At 37.1% G+C, this 21028-nt stretch overlaps 1 protein-coding gene across 4 annotated transcripts in view; it reads left to right on the top strand.

The window, feature by feature from the left end:
* LOC126248628 (plasma membrane calcium-transporting ATPase 2) overlaps positions 1–21028 on the top strand; it is a 401953-nt gene that overhangs the window by 290388 nt on the left and 90537 nt on the right. For all 4 annotated transcript variants that reach the window (XM_049949802.1, XM_049949801.1, XM_049949800.1 and 1 more), the window contains 4 exons: positions 6302–6520; positions 12776–12978; positions 13816–13922; positions 13998–14133. In XM_049949802.1, coding sequence (XP_049805759.1) covers positions 6302–6520; positions 12776–12978; positions 13816–13922; positions 13998–14133 — 665 coding nt within the window. The remainder of the gene's footprint in view (positions 1–6301; positions 6521–12775; positions 12979–13815; positions 13923–13997; positions 14134–21028) is intronic.

Genomic DNA, 21028 nt, shown 5'->3' with positions numbered 1-21028 from the left:
AAAGTAGTTACTTTTATAATTAATGTTTGACTGCCAATAGAAATTGATATCGAAGATATGTTGAAGTGCATAAACAAATAGTTCAGCTACCAGGTGTCTGAAGTGAAACACGGATAATCAGTGTTAGAAACAAGTAGAGAATAAAAGCTTTCAAAATGTAGTGCTGCGTGCGAATGCGGAAGATAAGGTGGGTGAATGACGTAACTGACGAGGTGGTACAGATTCAAATTGATGAAACAAAATGTACACAACTTTATTGAAGGACAGCATCAGTTGATAGGACATTCTTTGAGGTCTCAAGAAATTGCCAGTTAGGTAATTGAGGGATGTGCGTATGTGGATGGGGGAGGGATGGGAGGTAATAGTTGAAACAGGATACCAAGTGTTGATGGCAGTAAGCAGATTCAAATGGATGGAGACTGCATTGGTCATGTAGAGGTGAAGACTTGCACAGGATAGACTTGGATGGATAGCTGCATCAAAATAGTCCTTGGATTGAACTTCACAACTATCAGTTTTCTAGTGAGAGTGAAAGTGCATTTGCCACCTGAAGTACTAATATGTCTCAAGGTTTTCTAAAACCATATTCATGTAATTCTGCAGCTTAGTTTGCTGGAGGTTTCCAGTTTTGGTGTCCCAATTAATTTTCCTTGTATAATCCAGCATATTTTAACTTCTTGTTCAAAAGACTGACAATAACAATGAGTTTCATCACCAATGAGGCAAGAAAAGAATATATTATTTGGATAAAAACTATGGTGCATTGCATGTAATGTCACTGCACACCTGAGTTTTACTGTGTTATGTAGTTCATACTGGATGTAATTGCATTGCTGATGGTGCTTGGAAATTAAACTGATTGTTCCCATACCTATCATTCAACTGTCATAAAAGCAACTTACATACATAACACTTTTGTGAGGAATTAAAGATGTGTGTTTACTGAAATACTGAAAGGATTTCAAAAGTATCTGACCTATTACTTAATGCTACAGAGTAGTATGTTTAAACCAGTGAGGCATGTTTCTTTTTAATACATTAAATGTAGTTGATCAGAATGAAGATTAGTTATTTAGCAAACTGTGTCTGTGAAAGTTATGGATGTAATTACAAGGTTTCAAAACACAGTTAAACTTGCAGCATTCAGGTTATTAGTCCTCATGGGTGACTTCTGAGATGAGTGGAGAAACAAATCAAAATATTTACTCCTAAGTACTTGGCACTTCTGACCCACTTGGACTTAATTTCCACTACAATATTTCTTTTAAAGTGCAAAAGAAGAGAGTGCAGGAGTAAAGAGCACTTCAAATAGCTGCTGAGTGAGGACAGTACTGAAGTAAAACTTCCTGGCAGATTAAAACTGTGTGCTGGACCAAGACTCACACTTGGGACCTTTGCCTTTTGTGGGCAAGTGCTCTACCATCTGAGCCACCCAAGCATGACTCACGCCTTGTCCTCACAGCTTTACTTCCGCCAGTACCTCATCTCCTACTTTCCAAACTTCACAAAAGCTCTCCTGCGAACCTTACAGAACTAGCACTCCTGGAAGAAAGGATAATGTGGAGACATGGCTTAGCCACAGCCTGGGAGATGTTTCCATAGTGAGATTTTCACTCTGCAGCGGAGTGTGCGCAGAGTCTCAATCCAGCACACAGTTTTAATTTGCCAGGAGGTTTCATATCAGCGCACACTCCGCTGCAGAGAGAGAATCTCATCAGTACTGAAGTAGTAAGTTTATGTATTCAACAGGCAGAGTAGCTAAAAGATGTAAGAAGCCATTACTTGTAAACTGGGTGTCTCTCAGTATCTGTCAGGATTGTGATGATAAGGCACTCATTGTAGGTAGCTCCGATGAAGGCCCAGGGATGGCTTGGTCACACGTTGTAATATATTTGAACCAAGTTAAACAAAAGAACAAAAATCATTCATTTACCACAGGTGAAATATGAAATCATGGAGAAAGAGCACACAATAATTCCTGTTCATGGGACAATTCCATCCTCCAAGTTGAGAAGCACTCATTTGCATCCGCACATACCGATATGTTGTGTGTCAGATGCTATAGTAGTGTAAGAGCGTCATTTCGACCTCCTCCTCAGTTTTCTATTCTGTTTACTCAAGTATTGTTGGAAGAAAGACTATCAGTACGCTTCTGTGCAAGTCGCAATTGGTCTAATTATTTGAGAGTGATGATTATGTTCCCATCTATCCAGAAACGATGTTTGTTGACAAGTATTGGAATGTCTGATCTTTGATACGTAAAGGTGCGTCCACACAATGCCATTTTTTCTGTTCAACTTTGCACATGCACTTAAATTTTCAACAGCGCAACTATGCTTGATCATTCGAGAATGTGTAATTTTCTTGAAATGGAGGCCATGCATTGCTTCCTGGTTTCAGTGGGAATCCCTTATGCTGTTTAGCAGACAGGCAGCTGGGGCTCATGTCTTTCATTGTGTAGTGTGTTAGGTTATGCTTCAAAATGATATCTGTGCATTAATGCCTGGTGACTGCAGAGAAAGCATGCTGAAATGTATAGATGATTATAGGGAGAGAAAAGTCATACGGAATGGCACTATTAAGGTTACTTGAATAAAAACTCATTTCATAGCAATCAAGTATTAGATAAGAAGTCTCTTACCATATCAATGTAAAGAATAAGGTACATTTTGAAGTTCGAAAGCAAAAAAGCAGTAGCCTACAAATTTATCAAAGTGCATATTGAAACTGTAGACCAATATTCATGTTATGGTGACTGAATAGGCCAAAGATGGAGAAGTCTGGTATCTGAACAAAAGAAAAGATGGCATGGTGGAGCTCCTCAGTGAAGTACCAGGAAGAAAGGCTATCCATCTTGCAAAAAAGAATAATATTTGGAAAGCGTAACCTCCTTTCCAGGGTCCATGGCATTACCGAATTTTTCAACTATGAGGATCGTAATCTGTGTTTATTTTCCGTTGCCTGAAGTTCTGGAAACAACATTTTACTTTATAAAATACAAACACAAATACAAATAATGTATTGAAAGTCAGTCTTTACAGAATGACAAAGAATGCCCCCTCATGTATTTCTCAGCTTAAGGACTGATAACTGAAATTCTTTGTCTTGAAAAGTGAAATTCTTTGTCTTGAAAAGTGAAATAAGTAGCTCGAACTTTTACACATGTCACTAGTTTCCAGCATGCGTTCATATGTTCTTCCCACTAATTTTTGTGCATGCGCTTTCATTACCGTGCGTCGGTCATAGCGCATGAGGATAGAGGCATTGTGTGGACATGCCTTAAGTGTGCGAAGCTTTTCGACGACGCATTTGGAATGACAACTAAAACTGTAACAAGAAGCATATCTACTCTTCCTGTCTCCGCCATCTTTCTTCAGAATTCATGTTACAGAGGGTCACATATTAGGACAACAATCTCCAAGAGTGTAGGGGACAAGATTGTAAGTGACATAGTTTCTTGATGAAATGCATTTCCTTGGCATTCTACCAACAAATTTGAACCTGATATTTGCCTTTCAACATCTAGATGTAACTGAAAATAGATGAAAGATACAACTATTGATTGACTGAGGGATCTGTTTTCTATTAAACAGAGGAAGGAAAAAAAATGCAGTACTGAGTGAGGTAGTGCAAGCGTTAAGAGACTGGACTCGGATGAGAGAGCGGTCAGATTCATATGACTTAGTCAATGAAGGGGGTACATCCTTTGAAAAGAAAATAACTGCACCATACATATCCTCTGCCCCACCATATACTCCTCCTCCTCCTCCTCCTCCTCTCCATAAATTATCATGAAATAAGTACAGTTTCATACTAAATGGCGACAGAAGTGTGGATGGTACTCATATAGCACTGTCAATGATAGTTGCTACAGTAGATAGTTATAGGCTCACAGCACTTGAAATCAATTACGCTGTTTTATAATAGCTTATTAGTGTTGAAAATAAGTAACTGCTGGCATCAGTATCCTGCACTTCAAGCACTTTTGGATCTGAGTATATGCATGTCATGTTTGTGCACTATTACTTAGTTTCTAGACACTGAATGTGCATTACACACTTAAATGTTTCAGCCAGTCTTGGTATGTTGGATTAATTACATTTCTGTGGCATTGCTTTGACTGAATGACTTAAAGTTCTATCTGTTCGCTTCTTCAAGTAACTGTTGCTTCACCTTCAATTTTTCTATTGTGATGTCATATATAATGTTTTGCCAGCTGTTCAGAAAAGAAAAGTAATGTCTGAAAGATTTGCAGTTAACAAGTCAATTTACTGATATGAAGATACTGACAAAAGCACCAGCTGTGCAAGTAATATTAATTTCATAACCAGTATTAAATTTATTTAAAAAATTGGAATGGTAATGGAAATCTAATAAGTATTTTATGGAAAGACTAAAACTCTTGCTCAAGAAAGTGACAAAATAGCAGCAACATCTCAAAGTTAACAGTGAAATGGCAGGGAGATAAAATTACCTGAGAAACTGCTAATATTTTAAGATGTAAACACACTAAAGTGAAAAAAGTTCTGCCGTCATCAAATAAATAACATAGTTAGTAGTATCACAACCTTTCAATTAATTTAGTCTTTATAATGAGGAGATTAATATAGGAAGCTATTGAATAACTCATTGAAAGAGTGTAGTTTGATTACAAACAATATGGAATTGAAATAGATGAAGTCATAACATGTCATCAGGATATTGCAAAGATTAGACTGGAGGGCACCCAAAAGCTATTTTACATCAACGAATGAATTCTGCTTTAAATGGGCCTTGCTTCAGAGTAAAGTAGTTTCTGCAGTTGTAGAAAACGTCTTAGAATAAATTTTTACTGTGCCCATGTTGTGATTTCATTGAACCAATGGTAACTGTTGTGTCCAAATTTGAGAGTAATTCACACTTTCAGCCCAAGCACCTGGACACACCCTTTCTTTGTTGTGAAATGGAAACAATCCATGAATTTTGATAGGAAAAGATAGTTACAATTTCCATTTATTTTTCAAGCAGTATGTTCTTCAGACTTTTAACAGTAAGTAATTCTTAGAACTTCCTCTAGTGCACTTATTTAGCCATAGTATTGCTTAATTTCCAATAGAAAATGGGGGAAAGTGCTTTGGAAATAAGACTCTTCAGTTGGTCTGCACTGTGCAGTATTGGTTTTGTTGGCATTTTTTCATGGGACACGGTGCTATTAAGTTAGTTATGAAAGGATTTGATCTCATGTGGGCATCAAAAATTACCTCCTGAAGGAAGTGACAGTTCTATCATTGTCTCCTGCTTCATCAGCAGTGATAAAAATCTCTCTACAGTGGATCTAAATAGCAATTATGGCCTAAAGACTGAAAGTGGGCACCACTTTTGTCTGTTCCATCTCTTTGGAGAAAAACTCCTCATTATACACTGGTCCCTTTCAACTCCTTGTGGCTCATTGTGGCAGAGTTTTAAGAAAGACACTAATGTTGCTTCCACTTCTGTTAGTCCCTTTTACAGTGGGTTAAGGAGTAGAAATGGTGGCATGTGGCAGACTTCATATACAAAGGGACATGAAAATTTAGTTTTAACAGTAATGTAGTCTGTGGGAGTGGGTTATAATTTCAACTAAAACAATAAGGAAGGATTTAGTAGTACCATTCAAAATCTAGTTAAGACACTTGGTTTTACATAAACCAATTAGTGCTCTTTTTTTTCTAATAGTTGAGTCCATCTGGAGGATATAGTTCATTTATCAATTATGGAGAACAATATGAATGCTTGCACTGGAGGCTCAACATGTTAGGACACAGTATGGCAATTGTTATTTACCTTGTGTTAGTGGTGTATTAACGTATATTTTCAGGGTAATAGACATCTAGTATGTGAATTCCATGCAGCTGCTAGATACTTGGAGAAAGACAAATTGTAGTGAAACATGTCGTGAAAAAAAAAAAACAACAACTTCCCAGCTACTATGAAGAAAACTGTAGCTATTGTATAATCAGCAGGGACTTAACTTGGACTATATGTTAATTTTGGGGACTAGAACCATATTTACCATTATAGTTCAGATGTGAAACTCTTAAAAAAATTCTTTACTTTAAAGAAAATTTCTCGTGAAAGGCACTGTTTCTTCTGTTAAGTATGTTAAATTACTGATAACAATCAATACCACAGTTCACCCTTCAGAATTGAAATGTCTCTCTAAACCTAATGAAATACCTTGATGATCAGGCAATTTTGTGCCTTTCAATGTAAGAAATTTTATAATATAAAAAAATTATGTAATATATTGTGATAGTATAATATTACATTTGTTGGCTTACAGGAGCTGCTGAAGAACCTGAGGCAGCACCTGTTACAGGAAACAGCCATGTGAGTGTCCCAGCTGCACAAATTACAGACAGAACAGCCAACAAACACAGTGCTGATGTTCCTCCACCTTCAGAGAATCACGCACAGGCCCCACCGCCGGAATCTCACAAGAAAGAGAAGTCTGTACTTCAAGCCAAGTTGACAAAACTTGCAATACAAATAGGATATGCAGGTTTGGCTATTTCATAGTTTACTTCATAAATTCTTTTATCTTATGTTTTAATATTCAAAATTATTTTACTTGGATTCACATGTGAATTTTTTGTTGCATGTTACAAATGATGGACTGAACAGTCTAAGAAATTTTTATTATTTTACAGGCATCAGATTCATTAAATGTGTCATTACAGTACTCATTTACACACACAAAATAGTAATTTGTGTGTGAGATTATATAAATGATAACTGTCATGGAACTAAAATGAGCATTATGCTAAGGGCCATTGCTACATAATACTTAGACTGTACAAGTGCAGTAATTCACACATTTCAAGTCACGCCATTTCCTTTGTCTTTGTTAAAAATTCATCTATTTCTTAAGTATGCAATTCTAAATAAATTCTCAGAACTTTCCTCCAGATTATTGAATTGCTAACTGTTCAAGATGTTGAGATATGTCAGTGAAGAGCTTAATAGATATGTACAGCAAACACTTCTGTTTCTGTGGCTACAAAGGAAAAAGTTGAAATTGTGCGCTGTGGCACTGTTTTTTAAAGCACATATAGCTAGCTGTGATGATTTGCTTGCTATGTATGACTGCAAAATCATTATGGACATGGACACAAATATGAAAGAAATCAGGGAAGTAGGAAATGAGGGTCTCAAGGCTTTTGCTTTTGTTGATGACACTGCCATTTGGGGAGAAATGGAAATGGAGGTTCAGAGGTGGTTGGAATAAGAACTTTAAGGAATTAAAGCTGACTGTAAGAGCAATACAGTGGCAATAAAGGTGAATATGGCACTTGCACCTTGTAGGATGATTCTGGAAGGAGAAGTGGTTTCAGTAATCTTTGTAGTGTCATATCAAGTGATAAAAGTGCCAGAACAGATTATCACAAAGACCCAGAGTCTTCTACCAAGTATGAAACTTAAACTGGGATAAAGGAGTCCCTTTAAGAGCTAAACAGACAATGTAGAAAACGTATATCATGCCAGTCATGACGTTTAGTCTGGAGACCTGTGTCACAAGTAAGAGACGTATAGAGGATGCTCTGCCTGCGGCTATTGAGCACGCAGGGCACAGATATCTGCGAATTATGGCTCATTTTGGCACAGAGGACGCGTGTTGCATGTGTGCCACATACAGGTGGCTTGCAGAGGTAGTAAAACCTGCTGGCCTTGCACGTGAGCGATGAAGGCAGTGCTCCAATTTGTGTCATTGTTCTCAGTTGATTAGGGTCCTTTGGTTTGGTGTTAGGTGGAGGGTCTCAACCAAATGCTTCATTGACCCTGTGGTGGTCTTAGCTGCAGATTTCTAGACTGCATTAGGACTCAGCTTGATAAGCTGTGGATGCACTACACAAACGGAGCAGCTAATTGGATAGCAGATTACTTGTGGATTGCACAAAAGTGTTTCATAAGCTAGGCATTAGTTTGAGGTACTCCCATGAACACTCGCTAGTCGATATGCAGATAGTGCAGTCAGTGTGTGTTTTATCAGAGTATTCATAACAAAGTTCCCGCATTTAATGCATTCTGTGAAAGTTCATGTGCACAAACTATTTTTGGGATCGAGACCTAGCTGAAAGCTGATGTAAAAAACTGAAATAGTAAATGAGACACACACATATTAGAAAGACAGATTAGGCACCATAGGATGGAGTGTGTTTATTGCAATTGACAAAAAAATATCTCTATTTAGGTAAAATGTGTGACAGTCAAGTTACTTAGACACATATAACAGGTCTATGTGAAATAAGGTTACTTGTTGGATGTTTTTACTCGTCACAGGGTTCCACTGTGACAGTTGTAGAGTTACTTAAAGAACATCTGTGGTCAGTAGCACATAAATACCCACATCATCCAATACTAAATGGAGGCAACACCTACCAAGGCTATCAAATGGGACATCTATGGATTCACTCCAGGGGTTGCAGACAGATAGCCCTGCAAAGTACTTTTGAACATAGTTTTCTTAAAACTGTCTTGAGCAGCCAGTTCCACATCCCACATGCTGTAGAAATATTTTAAACCCTGTAGCTACAATGGGCAGGACCTTACTGTTGGTGTCAGTGTAGACAAGGATTAGTGATAACAATATCACCATGATAATGGTTATAGTGTTGATAAATTAGTCATAGAGACCAAAGGGAGTTTCTGCTAGAATTCCGGTACGATGGACACAGTGGAGTGTGGGCCAAGTTTAAATCATGCTCTGGACAGATGTGCCCAGTAAGTGGATTAAGGACAGAAAAGACTCAGCATGGCTTAACAAGAAAATTTAGAAAATGCTGAGGAAATAAAGGCAATTGCAGGCTCAGTTCAAAAAAGAATCACAAATGATTACCAAAGATTAGTAGAGATTTGTGTGTCCGTGAAAAGATTTACACGCAAAGCGTACCACCACCACCGTCATACCGTAGCAAAATATCTGGCAAAGAACCTAAGAAAATTTTGGTGCTGTGTAAAATCGCTAAGTGATTCTAAGGCTCCAGCCAGTCGCTTGTTGACCGGTTTGCTGTGGCATTACAAGATAGCAAAATGAAAGCATTAGTTAAGTGTTTAAGAAATATTTCACACAGGAGAATCGTGCAGGCATACCGTAGTTTCATCATCGCACACAGTACAACTAAAAGATTTGAAAGCAAATAAGTTGCTAGGTCTGGATGGAATCCAAATTCGGTTTTATAAAGAGTTCACTATGGCATTGTCCCCATGCTAAGCTTGCATTTATCATGAATCTGTCATCCGATGTAAAGTCCCAAGTGACTGGAAAAAAGTGTGAAGGACTGCTGTATATAAGAAAGGTAAAAGAAAGGACCCACAAAATTACAGACCAATATGCGTAACATCAGTTATCTGCAGAATTCTAGAACATATTCTGGGTTAGAATATCATAATTTTCCTGGAGACCGAAAGGCTTATGTCCATGAATCGGCAGTTATAGTAAGCGTCACTCCTGTGAAACTCTGCACATCCATCTCTCACGTGATATACTGCAAACTATTGATGAAGGGCAACAGGCAAATTCCATAGTTAGAGATACCCAAAAAGCGTTTGATGTGCTGCCCCACTGCAGACTGTTAATGGAAGTATGAGCATGTGAAATAGGTTCCCAGAGGTGTGAGTGGTTCAAACTTTTTAAGTAACAGAACCTAGTATATTGTCCTTGACAGCAAGTGTTCAGCAGAGACAAGGGTATCGTCAGGAGTGCCTCAGGAAAGTGTGATACGACTGCTGTTACGTTCTAGATACAGGGTGGGCAGCAATCTGCAGTTGTTTGCTAATGATGCTGAATACGACACTTCGTAATGATGTGGAACGTGTCAGGTTAATAAAAGATGTCCTAACAAGATATTACATTACACAAAATATTGCATGACACTAATGTTTAAGTTGTAGTTGTTGTTGTTGTTGTTGGTTCCCCCCCCCCCCCCCCCCCGTAATTTATATCTAAAAATTCAGCCAATGAGTAGGCGGAGTTGTCATCTAGAAATTCTTTTAATTTATTTTTAAATGTTAGTTGGCTATCTGTCAGGCCTTTGATGCTGTTTGGTAGGTGACCAAAGACTTTCGTGGCAGCATAATTTACCCCTTTCTGTGCCAAAGTCAGATTTAACCCTGCATAGTGAAGATCATCTTTTCTCCTGGCGTTATAGCTATGCACACTGCTATTAATTTTGAACTGGGTTGGATTATTAACAACAAATTTCATAAGTGAATATATATACTGTGAGGATCCCTAGATCCTTAAATAGATGTCTGCAGGATGACCGTGGGCGGGCTCTAGCAATTATTCTGATTACACGTTTTTGAGCAATGAATACTTTTCTACTCAAAGATGAATTACCCCAGAATATGATGCCATACGAAAGCAGTGAATGAAAGTAGGCATAGTAAGCTAATTTACTGAGATTCTTATCACCAAAATTGGCAATAACCCTAATAGCATACGTAGCTGAACTCAGACGTTTCAGCAGACCATCAATGTGTTGCTTCCAGTTTAACCCCTCATCAATGGACATTCCTAAAAATTTTGAAAATTCTACCTTAGCTACAGACTTCTGTTCAAAGTCTATATTTATTACTGGAGTTGTGCCATTTACTGTACGGAACTGTATATACTGTGTTATATCAAAATTTAAAGTGTGTCCATTTGCTGAGAACCACTTAATAATCTTGTGAAAAACATCATTTACAATTACATCAGTTAGTTCTTGGTTTTTGGATGTTATTACTATACTTGTATCATTAGCAAAAAGAACCAACTTTGCATCTTCATCAATGTGGAATGACAAGTCATTAATGTATATCAAGAACAGTAAAGGACTTACGACCGAACCCTGTGGGACCCCGTACTTGATAGCCCCCCAGTTGGAGGAATCAGCTGTTGTTTTAACACTACACGAACAACTTATTTCAACTTTCTGCATTCTTCCAGTTAAGTATGAATTAAACCATTTGTGCACTTCCCCACTCAAACCATAATGATTTAGCTTATCTAAAAGAGTTCCATGAGGATACAAGGTGACCTGGACAAAATTTGTAGTTGATGTAATGCATGGCAGCTACCTCTAAATTTAGAATAATGTAAGTTAATGTGGATGGGTAGGAAAAGCAAACACGTAACATTCAAATACAGCATCATAGTGTCCTGCTTGACATAGTTATGGCATCTGATATCATGACGTAACATTTGCAAAGCAATATGAAATGGAATGAGCATGTGAGGATTGTGTTAGGTAAGGCGAATGTTTGACTTGGGAGAATTTTAGTAAAATTTGGTTCATCTGTAAAGGGGACAGCATGAAAGATACTACTACAGCCTATTCTTGAATACTACTGCTGTGTTTGGGATCCACACCAGGTCAGATTAAAGGAATGTCAAAGCAGTTCAGGGGCAGGCAGATAGATTTGTTACTGGTAGTGAACAACATGCAAGTGTTAGAGATGCTTTGGGAACTCAAATGGGAATTTCTGGCAGGAAGCGTACTTTGTTTTTGAAGAACACTATTGACAAAATTTAGAGAACTGGCATGTCAGGCATACTGCAGAAGGGTTCTACTGCTGCCAACATACATTTTACTTCAGGATAAGATAAGAGAAATTAGGGCTCATACAGAGGATTATAGACAGTTGTTTTTTCCTCACTCTGATTGCTAGTGGAACTGGAATGTTCCAAACTGCCTTGCCTGCTCCTTGTTGTATTCACGGGCAGGTGCAGGCAGGGAAGGCTACGTGCCAAGCAGCCCTATTGTACATGTTCCGTGCATGCACATCCGCTTGACCTCACCTACAAGCCTGCTCTCTGTGTCAGCCCAGCTGCCTGTGGGCATTCACATGAGCTGAGCTGAAACAAGCTGGTGTGACATGAGTGCTAACACAGGTGACCCTGTCTGCAATGGGATAGGATATGCCTGTGATGGGATAGAATATGTGTGGGATGAGTGCGTGGGGCATGTCTCCCACCTAATTTTTCGGAGGGATTTGACTTACCTAGTAACGGGTTAGCCGTAGGCTTGATATAATGATGCTTCATTAATGGATGGTTGGCAGTAAAAGTTCAGGAGATGTGGGAAGAATTTCAGAATGATGATGCACACTTTTGAGTATGGGGAAAGGCAGTTCAAGCCATTATTATTGATTAATTTGGGGAGTGGGAAGGAGTGAGTGCTTCTTTGCAGCTGGTTCATGTCACTAGTTGAAGAATTAGGGCATGTGTGAATTTGACACAGGAGATGTTTGTGGACTAGGTTTGGAGGGTATTGCCTGTCATTGACATCAGTCATAATGCCTGTGATGAGCCTAGAGGTTTGATTAGCATTTGGAAGTTATGCAGGATTTACTGCATGGGATAACTATGTCAGGTCTTGTGGGCTGTAGTAGGCCTTTCAACAGATACCTTCTGACGAATAGTAAGCATGGTTCATCACAACAGTAATGGATCCTTTAACTGTAGAGATGATAGTCTGTTTCAATTTTGTGAATGGCTGTCCATAAGACTTTCAGATATCATACTACTATTTTTGATCTTATGTGGACAGTAATATCAGTGGCAAATGGGTAACTGCTAATAGGTGTTTCCATGGTGTTCAGTAGCAGTTGTTACTGGAAATGCAATGATAGTCACCATTTTTTAAAAATTGTATAGGCAGTACCCAGAAATAAAGTTATCATTTAATTGTGGATATTTATTACATGACTTCAGTTTTGTAGTGAACTCAGTTTTATTGAAATAGGATGCCATTAATTTTTATCATAATTCCAGGTTCTAGTATTGCTGCTTTGACAGTGGTAATACTTGTTGTGCAGTTCTGTGTTAAAACATTTGTTTTTGAAAAAGAAACGTGGAAGACATCATATGCTAATGAACTTGTGCGACATCTGATCATTGGTGTTACCGTGTTGGTTGTTGCTGTACCTGAAGGGCTTCCACTTGCTGTAACCCTGTCACTGGCATACTCTGTCAAGGTATGTTACAGTCCATTTTTCTGTCCTTCAGTTGTAAGGGAAGTAAATTTTGTTTATTAAACAGAAATACTCCATTATGATTATACTATGCAGGGTGCTTCAATTTCTATTATACTGTGCATTTTCCATGAACTGCTGAAGTCTAACGTATTTGAGGTTCACAATCAGGTATGCAGAAATACATGTTTGTAGTCAGTTGCATAAAAATTGCACCAGTAGATTTGACAATGGTTAATAAAGAACTGACAGTCGTGTAATAAGGTACGTGTTCAGCTATGACTAATGGAACAATGAGAAAAAGATAGACACAGAAATATCAGCTTACTTCAGATGCTATCTGTAAAAAGTACTCCGGGTGTTTCAGTTACATGTAGGTATTACATTGTGATGAATCAGGACAATCTTAGGGCTGAAATGCTAGATAGGAATATTTTTGTTGAGAGTGAAACATAATTCTGTTTCATTGTTACATATATCTGGTTTTTCTAAATATTTTTACATGACTGACTAACAAGTTATCTTTTTTCATTATTGTAGTAGATATGAACAAAAATTCTGCTTGTATAGTCTGCTGGTTAGTAGATTTATTCCAAACTTATTAATTATTTGCTCACACAAAATGCATAAGTGAAGATAGAGGTGGATAGAAGTATGCTTTCTTGTAAAGTGGTCTAAATTAAATAAATAAACTAGAAAAATTGAATCCTTGCTTGCACTTGGTTCAGTATTAAAGCAGTTTCTCAATATTTCTCTCGTTTTAATTTCAGAAACATCTCTCTTCATGTAATGAACATGGTGTTTTCTTGGTTAAGTCTCATGTGTTGCAAAATTTTTCAGAAAATGATGAAAGACAACAACCTGGTTAGGCATCTTGATGCCTGTGAAACTATGGGAAATGCTACTGCAATTTGCTCTGATAAGACTGGCACTCTTACCACTAACAGGTAAACTGTTCTTAATCTCACTAAAGTAATTTCTGTTGATATAACTTCTGATAACATTTTTACCATTTCTTTCAGGATGACAGTGGTACAAACATATATATGTGAAAAATTAAGCAAAACTTTACCAAAATTCTCTGATATTCCAGAGCATGTGGCCAATCTAATGGTTCAAGCTATATCCATCAACTGTGCCTATACCTCACGTGTAATGGTGAGTTTCGTAAAGATAATATAGCATACAAAAACTTGCAAGTCCCAATTATGTAGAATTTTATAAACAACATATTAGACTCTTGTCCACTCAGAATATCCTTTGCATTTGGCGGTGAATAAAGTGACTCTTTGAAGTTGTGTTAGTGGAACAGAATCTCACTTAACCATAAGTATACATTGTTGGCAGGTTTCACATCATTAGGCAAAATTCTGACTGACTTTAACAATAGTATCTAGTTATTTGTGCTGATTCTTCTCTAGTATTGTGAAACAAGTTGCAGCTGTGAATGGTAATGCAGTCGTTCCCTCGTTGCACGTTTTACTTAGCTTAACTGTGGTTTTTACAAATAACATTTAAGATTAACAAATCCTTTCACAGTATTAAAGTTTCACAGCATGTGTGCTGGTGATACGATGCACACACTGCACTTTTAGATGGTGGTCCAACAGACTGAGTGGCATCTGTAAAATGTGAGCCTGAGAATATTGGAATACATGAAAGCACAATACTGTGTATGTCCTAAAGGATTAATTTAATTTACCAGTTTTCAACTTACAAAGCTGTCATTAGACTGTAAATGACTATATCTATCAAAGAAATTACAACTGAATTACCACTGCATTCTCAAAGATGACATTTACTGTGTGTTTTTGCCTCAGTCCAGGTAACATCTTCTACAGTGTTGTTTACAAGTATTGTAACTCCTTTGATGATAGTCAGTCTGATGGCCTTGTAAGCCAAAAATCAGTTAACTAAATAAATTAATCCTGTAGAACATACACAACTTTTCATTTATTATGGTGTTCTACCAAGAAGTGATGGGAGAATCAGTTAATATGAGAATATTACAGCTTACGCATTAACTCAAAAATGGTTCAGATGGCTCTGAGCACTATGGGACTTCACTATGCATTAACTACTCTAGTGTTATGTAATGAGATTCTGTTTGTCTGAACGAGCTATGAGCATTCTTTTTTCATATCATACAGATGTGTAACTTTTTCATTTACATACTATACTACTAATTAATTTTGGAACTGAATAACTCTTAGTTACGTATTCATATGCCTGAATCTAACCTTAATTGTGTGTCAGAACTGTTCACTCAAGAATTATAATGCAAGAAATTGTTGCTATCTGCATTGCAACTGTATTAAAATAAATTTTGTATAATTTGAATTCTGTTCAAATACAGAATTTCTTGCTTATTTTTTGTGTTAGTACTTCTTTCCTTCGTCACATGTTCTTCTGTGTTGCAGTCTGTCAGTACTTCAGTAATAGAAAACTGTATCGCATTTTTTAAAGGACATCATATTTTCCATTGACTGCAGTTTTGGCCCTTGGGCCATTTCCTGGTGGTACTGCAAAGGATTTTGCTTCAGCACCCGTCGGACTTTCTAAAATCTTCCCACATGTATCTGGGGACGTATGAATATACATGTGGGAGGATTTTGAAGTCTGACATCTACTGAAGCAAAATCTTTTGCAGTATCACTTCAAAATGGCCCAAAGACCGAAATGGCAATTGTGAAATAAATCACTTCTGCAGTCAATGGCAAATATGATGTGCTTTAAAAAAATTCTACATGACTATAAACTCAAACCATGAAGAGCTGAACGTACTGCAGTTCTTGATATATGTACGTGACTTGCGGTTTGTATACGTTCTCTTCCCTCCCCATTTCCCCCCCTTTCCAGTTAATAAAGGACTAAAGATAGGATGTTTCCTGACAGTCACTGTTGTTGCAAAAGGAAATGGTTCTCACCTGTCCATGTAGTGCATTACTGTAAGCCTTCATTTAGAAACTGTTAAACAAGAGACCTTAGAGATCTTTTAGATAGTGTTGACCAGTTGTGAAGTAACATAGCAGCCTATAAAAACTGCCAAAAGTAGAAGTAAAAATGCCAGTTATGTATAAAGATCAGAAATCGTACTGTCTCCCTCCTTCACTTCAGTCTTTCCTTTTTTATTCCTGCAGACAATGTACCATTTCCTCAACTTCATCTCTCAGTGTTTTATGAAGATTTGTCCCATCTTCTTTGATAGTCATGTTGTCATCTTCTACCCCAGGGTCCCCACCTACTAACACTGCTGAATGTTTGTGTCGGTTACTGCCATGACAGTAATAAATTTTCAAAAACTACACATCAGAAGGTTGTGTAATTAGATTTTTTTGGTTCAGTTACACAATTAAAGTAAAATCATTGGTGATACAGTATATACCTTAAGAATAATTGCACAAGTGAAATAATAATAATAATAATAATAATAATAATAATAATAATAATAATAATAATAATAATAATAATACCCGTGGAGGCCCGGGAAAAGAATAGGCCTCCGGTATGTTCTGCCAGTCGTAAAAGGCGACGAAAAGAACAAACCACTAATAGGGCTAACCCCACTTTAGTGTGATTAGTTGGTTCAGGACAGAACTAAAGAAGCCTCGGACAAGCGCCGTCATGGTCGGGGACGACGCTTGAACCCTATGCCCGCCCACAATGGTAACGACACTGCTAGCCAACTGGAAAATGATTTAAATCCAAATAGAGGTGTTTTGGAGGATATGCTTCCTGCAACCACCCTAGAAGGAAAACAAAGACAGAGGATGAGATGATCAGATGAAGTTAATCGACACCTCATGTTCTGTTATTACCGAGCAACAAACCTAGGAACCAACACAACTGGATACAGATCACAAGTATACACAGCATTTATTACCAGATACCCAGAATTAAAATTTTTAACAGAACAACAACTAGCTGATCAGATCCGTGTAATAATCAAAAATAACAGGATACCCCAGTCAGAATTAGAAAACATCAAACAACAAGTACAACAAATACTGGAACAAAATAATGTGCAATCAGAAGATGAAGAAAATACAGTAATGGACTCAAACATCCCAGAGCAAACAAACAAAGAACAACACACATCAATTAAACAATCAGAGGAAAACGAAATCTTAAGACAGCCACCAGAACAAGCACAAATAGAACACGAAGTGACACACATGTTAGACATAGAAGAAAAATTTCAGCTGACATATATAGAATACAAAGACACAAATACAGACATTAGACCATTCTTGCATAGACCACCAAATAACCCACAAGTCGAAAAAACAATAAAAACTATCAACACAATCATACACAACAAAATAAATGAAAACACAACTATGGAAGAGTTACAACTACTGGTTTATATAGGAGCACTCACTACACTAAATATACACACTAGACAGAGATCAGAACCAACCAATACACAGAAGAAACCCACAAAACCAGCATGGCAACACAGGCTACAGATCAGAATAGAAAAACTGAGAAAAGACATCGGACAGCTAACACAATTTATAAGAAATGAAATCTCGGAAAAAAAAACGAAAAAGGTTAGGTAAAATCTCACAACAAGAAGCGACAGAGCAATTAGACGAAAAGAAGCAGAAATTACAAGCATTAGCCAAACGACTCAGAAGATACAAAAAAAGTGAAAATAGAAGGAAACAAAACCAAACATTCAACACAAACCAAAAGAAATTTTACCAGACAATAGATAACACACACATTAAAATAAACAATCCACCAAACATAACAGACATGGAACACTTCTGGAGCAACATATGGTCTAACCCGGTACAACATAACAGGCATGCACGGTGGATACAAGCCGAAACAGACACATACAAGATGATACCACAAATGCCTGAAGTGATAATTTTGCAACATGAAGTCACCCAAGCAATTAATTCTACTCACAATTGGAAAGCCGCTGGAAATGATAAAATAGCAAATTTCTGGTTAAAGGAGGTCACCTCAACACATTCACATCTAACTAAATTATTTAACAGTTACATTGCAGACCCATACACATTCCCTGATACACTTACACATGGAATAACTTATCTGAAACCTAAAGATCAAGCAGACACAGCGAACCCAGCTAAATATCGCCCCATAACATGCCTACCAACAATATACAAAATATTAACTTCAGTCATTAAACAGAAATTAATGACACATACAACACAGAACAAAATTATAAATGAAGAACAAAAAGGCTGTTGCAAAGGAGCACGAGGATGTAAAGAGCAACTGATAATAGATGCAGAGGTGACATATCAAGCTAAAACTAAACAAAGGTCGCTACACTACGCATACATTGATTACCAAAAAGCTTTTGATAGTGTACCCCACTCATGGTTACTACAAATATTGGAAATATACAAAGTAGATCCTACATTGATACAGTTCCTAAACATAGTAATGAAAAATTGGAAAACCACACTTAATATCCAAACAAATTCAAATAATATCACATCACAGCCAATACAGATTAAGCGTGGAATATACCAAGGAGACTCATTAAGTCCTTTCTGGTTCTGCCTTGCTCTGAACCCACTATCCAACATGCTAAATAATACAAATTATGGATACAATATTACTGGAACATACCCACACAAAATCACACATTTGCTATACATGGATGATCTAAAACTACTGGCAGCAACAAATCAACAACTAAACCAATTACTAAAGATAACAGAAGTATTCAGCAATGATATAAGTATGGCTTTTGGAACAGACAAATGTAAGAAAAATAGCATAGTCAAGGGAAAACACACTAAACAAGAAGATTACATATTGGATAACCACAGCGACTGCATAGAAGCGATGGAAAAAACGGATGCCTATAAATATCTAGGATACAGACAAAAAATAGGAATAGATAATTCAAATATTAAAGAAGAACTAAAAGAAAAATATAGACAAAGACTAACAAAAATACTGAAAACAGAATTGACAGTAAGAAACAAGAAAAGCTATAAATGCTTATGCTATACCAATATTGACCTACTCATTTGGAGTAGTGAAATGGAGTAACAGAGACCTAGAAGCACCCGATACACTTACACGATCACAATGCCATAAATATAGAATACATCACATACATTCAGCAACAGAAAGATTCACATTAAGCAGAAAGGAAGGAGGAAGAGGATTTATCGATATAAAAAACCTACATTATGGACAGGTAGACAATTTAAGAAAATTCTTTATAGAACGAGCAGAAACTAGCAAAATACACAAAGCAATCACTGATATAAATACATCGGCTACACCACTACAATTTCATAACCACCTCTACAACCCTTTAGACCACATAACATCAACAGATACGAAGAAAGTAAATTGGAAAAAGAAAACACTTCATGGCAAGCACCCGTATCATCTAACACAGCCACACATCGATCAAGACGCATCCAACACATGGCTAAGAAAAGGCAATATATACAGTGAGACAGAAGGATTCATGATTGCAATACAGGATCAAACAATAAACACCAGGTATTACAGCAAGCATATTATTAAAGATCCCAATACCACAACAGATAAATGCAGACTTTGTAAACAACAAATAGAAACAGTAGATCACATCACAAGCGGATGTACAATACTAGCAAATACAGAATACCCCAGAAGACATGACAATGTAGCAAAAATAATACATCAACAGCTTGCCTTACAACATAAACTTTTAAAACAACAAGTTCCTACATACAAGTATGCACCACAAAATGTACTGGAGAATGATGAATACAAATTATACTGGAACAGAACCATTATAACAGATAAAACAACGCCACATAACAAACCTGACATCATACTCACCAATAAAAAGAAGAAATTAACACAACTAATCGAAATATCCATACCCAATACAACAAATATACAAAAGAAAACAGGAGAAAAAATTGAAAAATACATCCAACTGGCTGAGGAAGTCAAAGACATGTGGCATCAGGATAAAGTTGACATTATACCAATTATACTATCAACTACAGGAGTCATACCACACAATATCCACCAGTACATCAATGCAATACAGCTACATCCAAACATATATATACAACTACAGAAATCCGTAATTATTGATACATGTTCAATTACCCGAAAGTTCCTAAATGCAATATAACACATACCGTACAGTTAATAGGAAGTGACGCTTGATCAAGGTCCGCGTCACTTTCCATTCTCAACCAGACTTAACGTCTGAGAAAGTAAATAAATAATAATAATAATAATAATAATAATAGTAACAATAATCCCCGTGGAGGCCCGGGAAAAGAATAGGCCTCCGGTATGTTCTGCCAGTCATAAGAGGCGACTAAAAGAACAAACCACTAATAAAGCTAACCGCCCTTTTAGTGTGATTAGTTCGTTCAGGACAGAACTAAAGAAGCCTCGGACAAGCGCCGTAATGGTCGGGGACAACGCTTGAACCCTATGCCCGCCCACAATGGTAACGACACTGCTAGCCAACTGGAAAATGATTTAAATCCAAATAGAGGTGTTTTGCAGGATGTGGTTCCTGCAACCGCCCTAGAAGGAAAACAAAGACAGAGGATGAGATGGTCAGATGAAGTTAATCGACACCTCATGTTCTGTTATTACCAAGCAACAAACTTAGGAACCAACACAACTGGATACAGATCACAAGTATACACAACATTTATTACTACATACCCAGAATTAAAATTTTTAACAGAACAACGACTAGCTGATCAGATCCGTGTAATACTAAAAAATAACAGGATCCCCCAGTCATAATTAGAAAACATCAAACAACAGGTACAACAAATACTGGAACAAAATAATGTGCAATTAGAAGAAGAGGAAAATACAGTAATGGACTCAAACATCCCAGAGCAAACAAACAAAGAACAACACGCATCAATTAAACAATCAGAGGAAAACGAAATCTTAAAACAGCCACCAGAACGAGCACAAATACAACACGAAGTGACACACATGTTAGATATAGAAGAAAAATTTCAGCTGACATACATAGAATACAAAGACACAAATACAGACATTAGACCATTCTTGC

Source organism: Schistocerca nitens, chromosome 3, assembly GCF_023898315.1.
Source record: "Schistocerca nitens isolate TAMUIC-IGC-003100 chromosome 3, iqSchNite1.1, whole genome shotgun sequence".
Classification (NCBI taxonomy): Eukaryota; Metazoa; Arthropoda; class Insecta; order Orthoptera; family Acrididae; genus Schistocerca; species Schistocerca nitens.
Note: the sequence above shows the minus strand (reverse complement) of the source record. Positions and strands in the feature narration are given on the sequence as shown.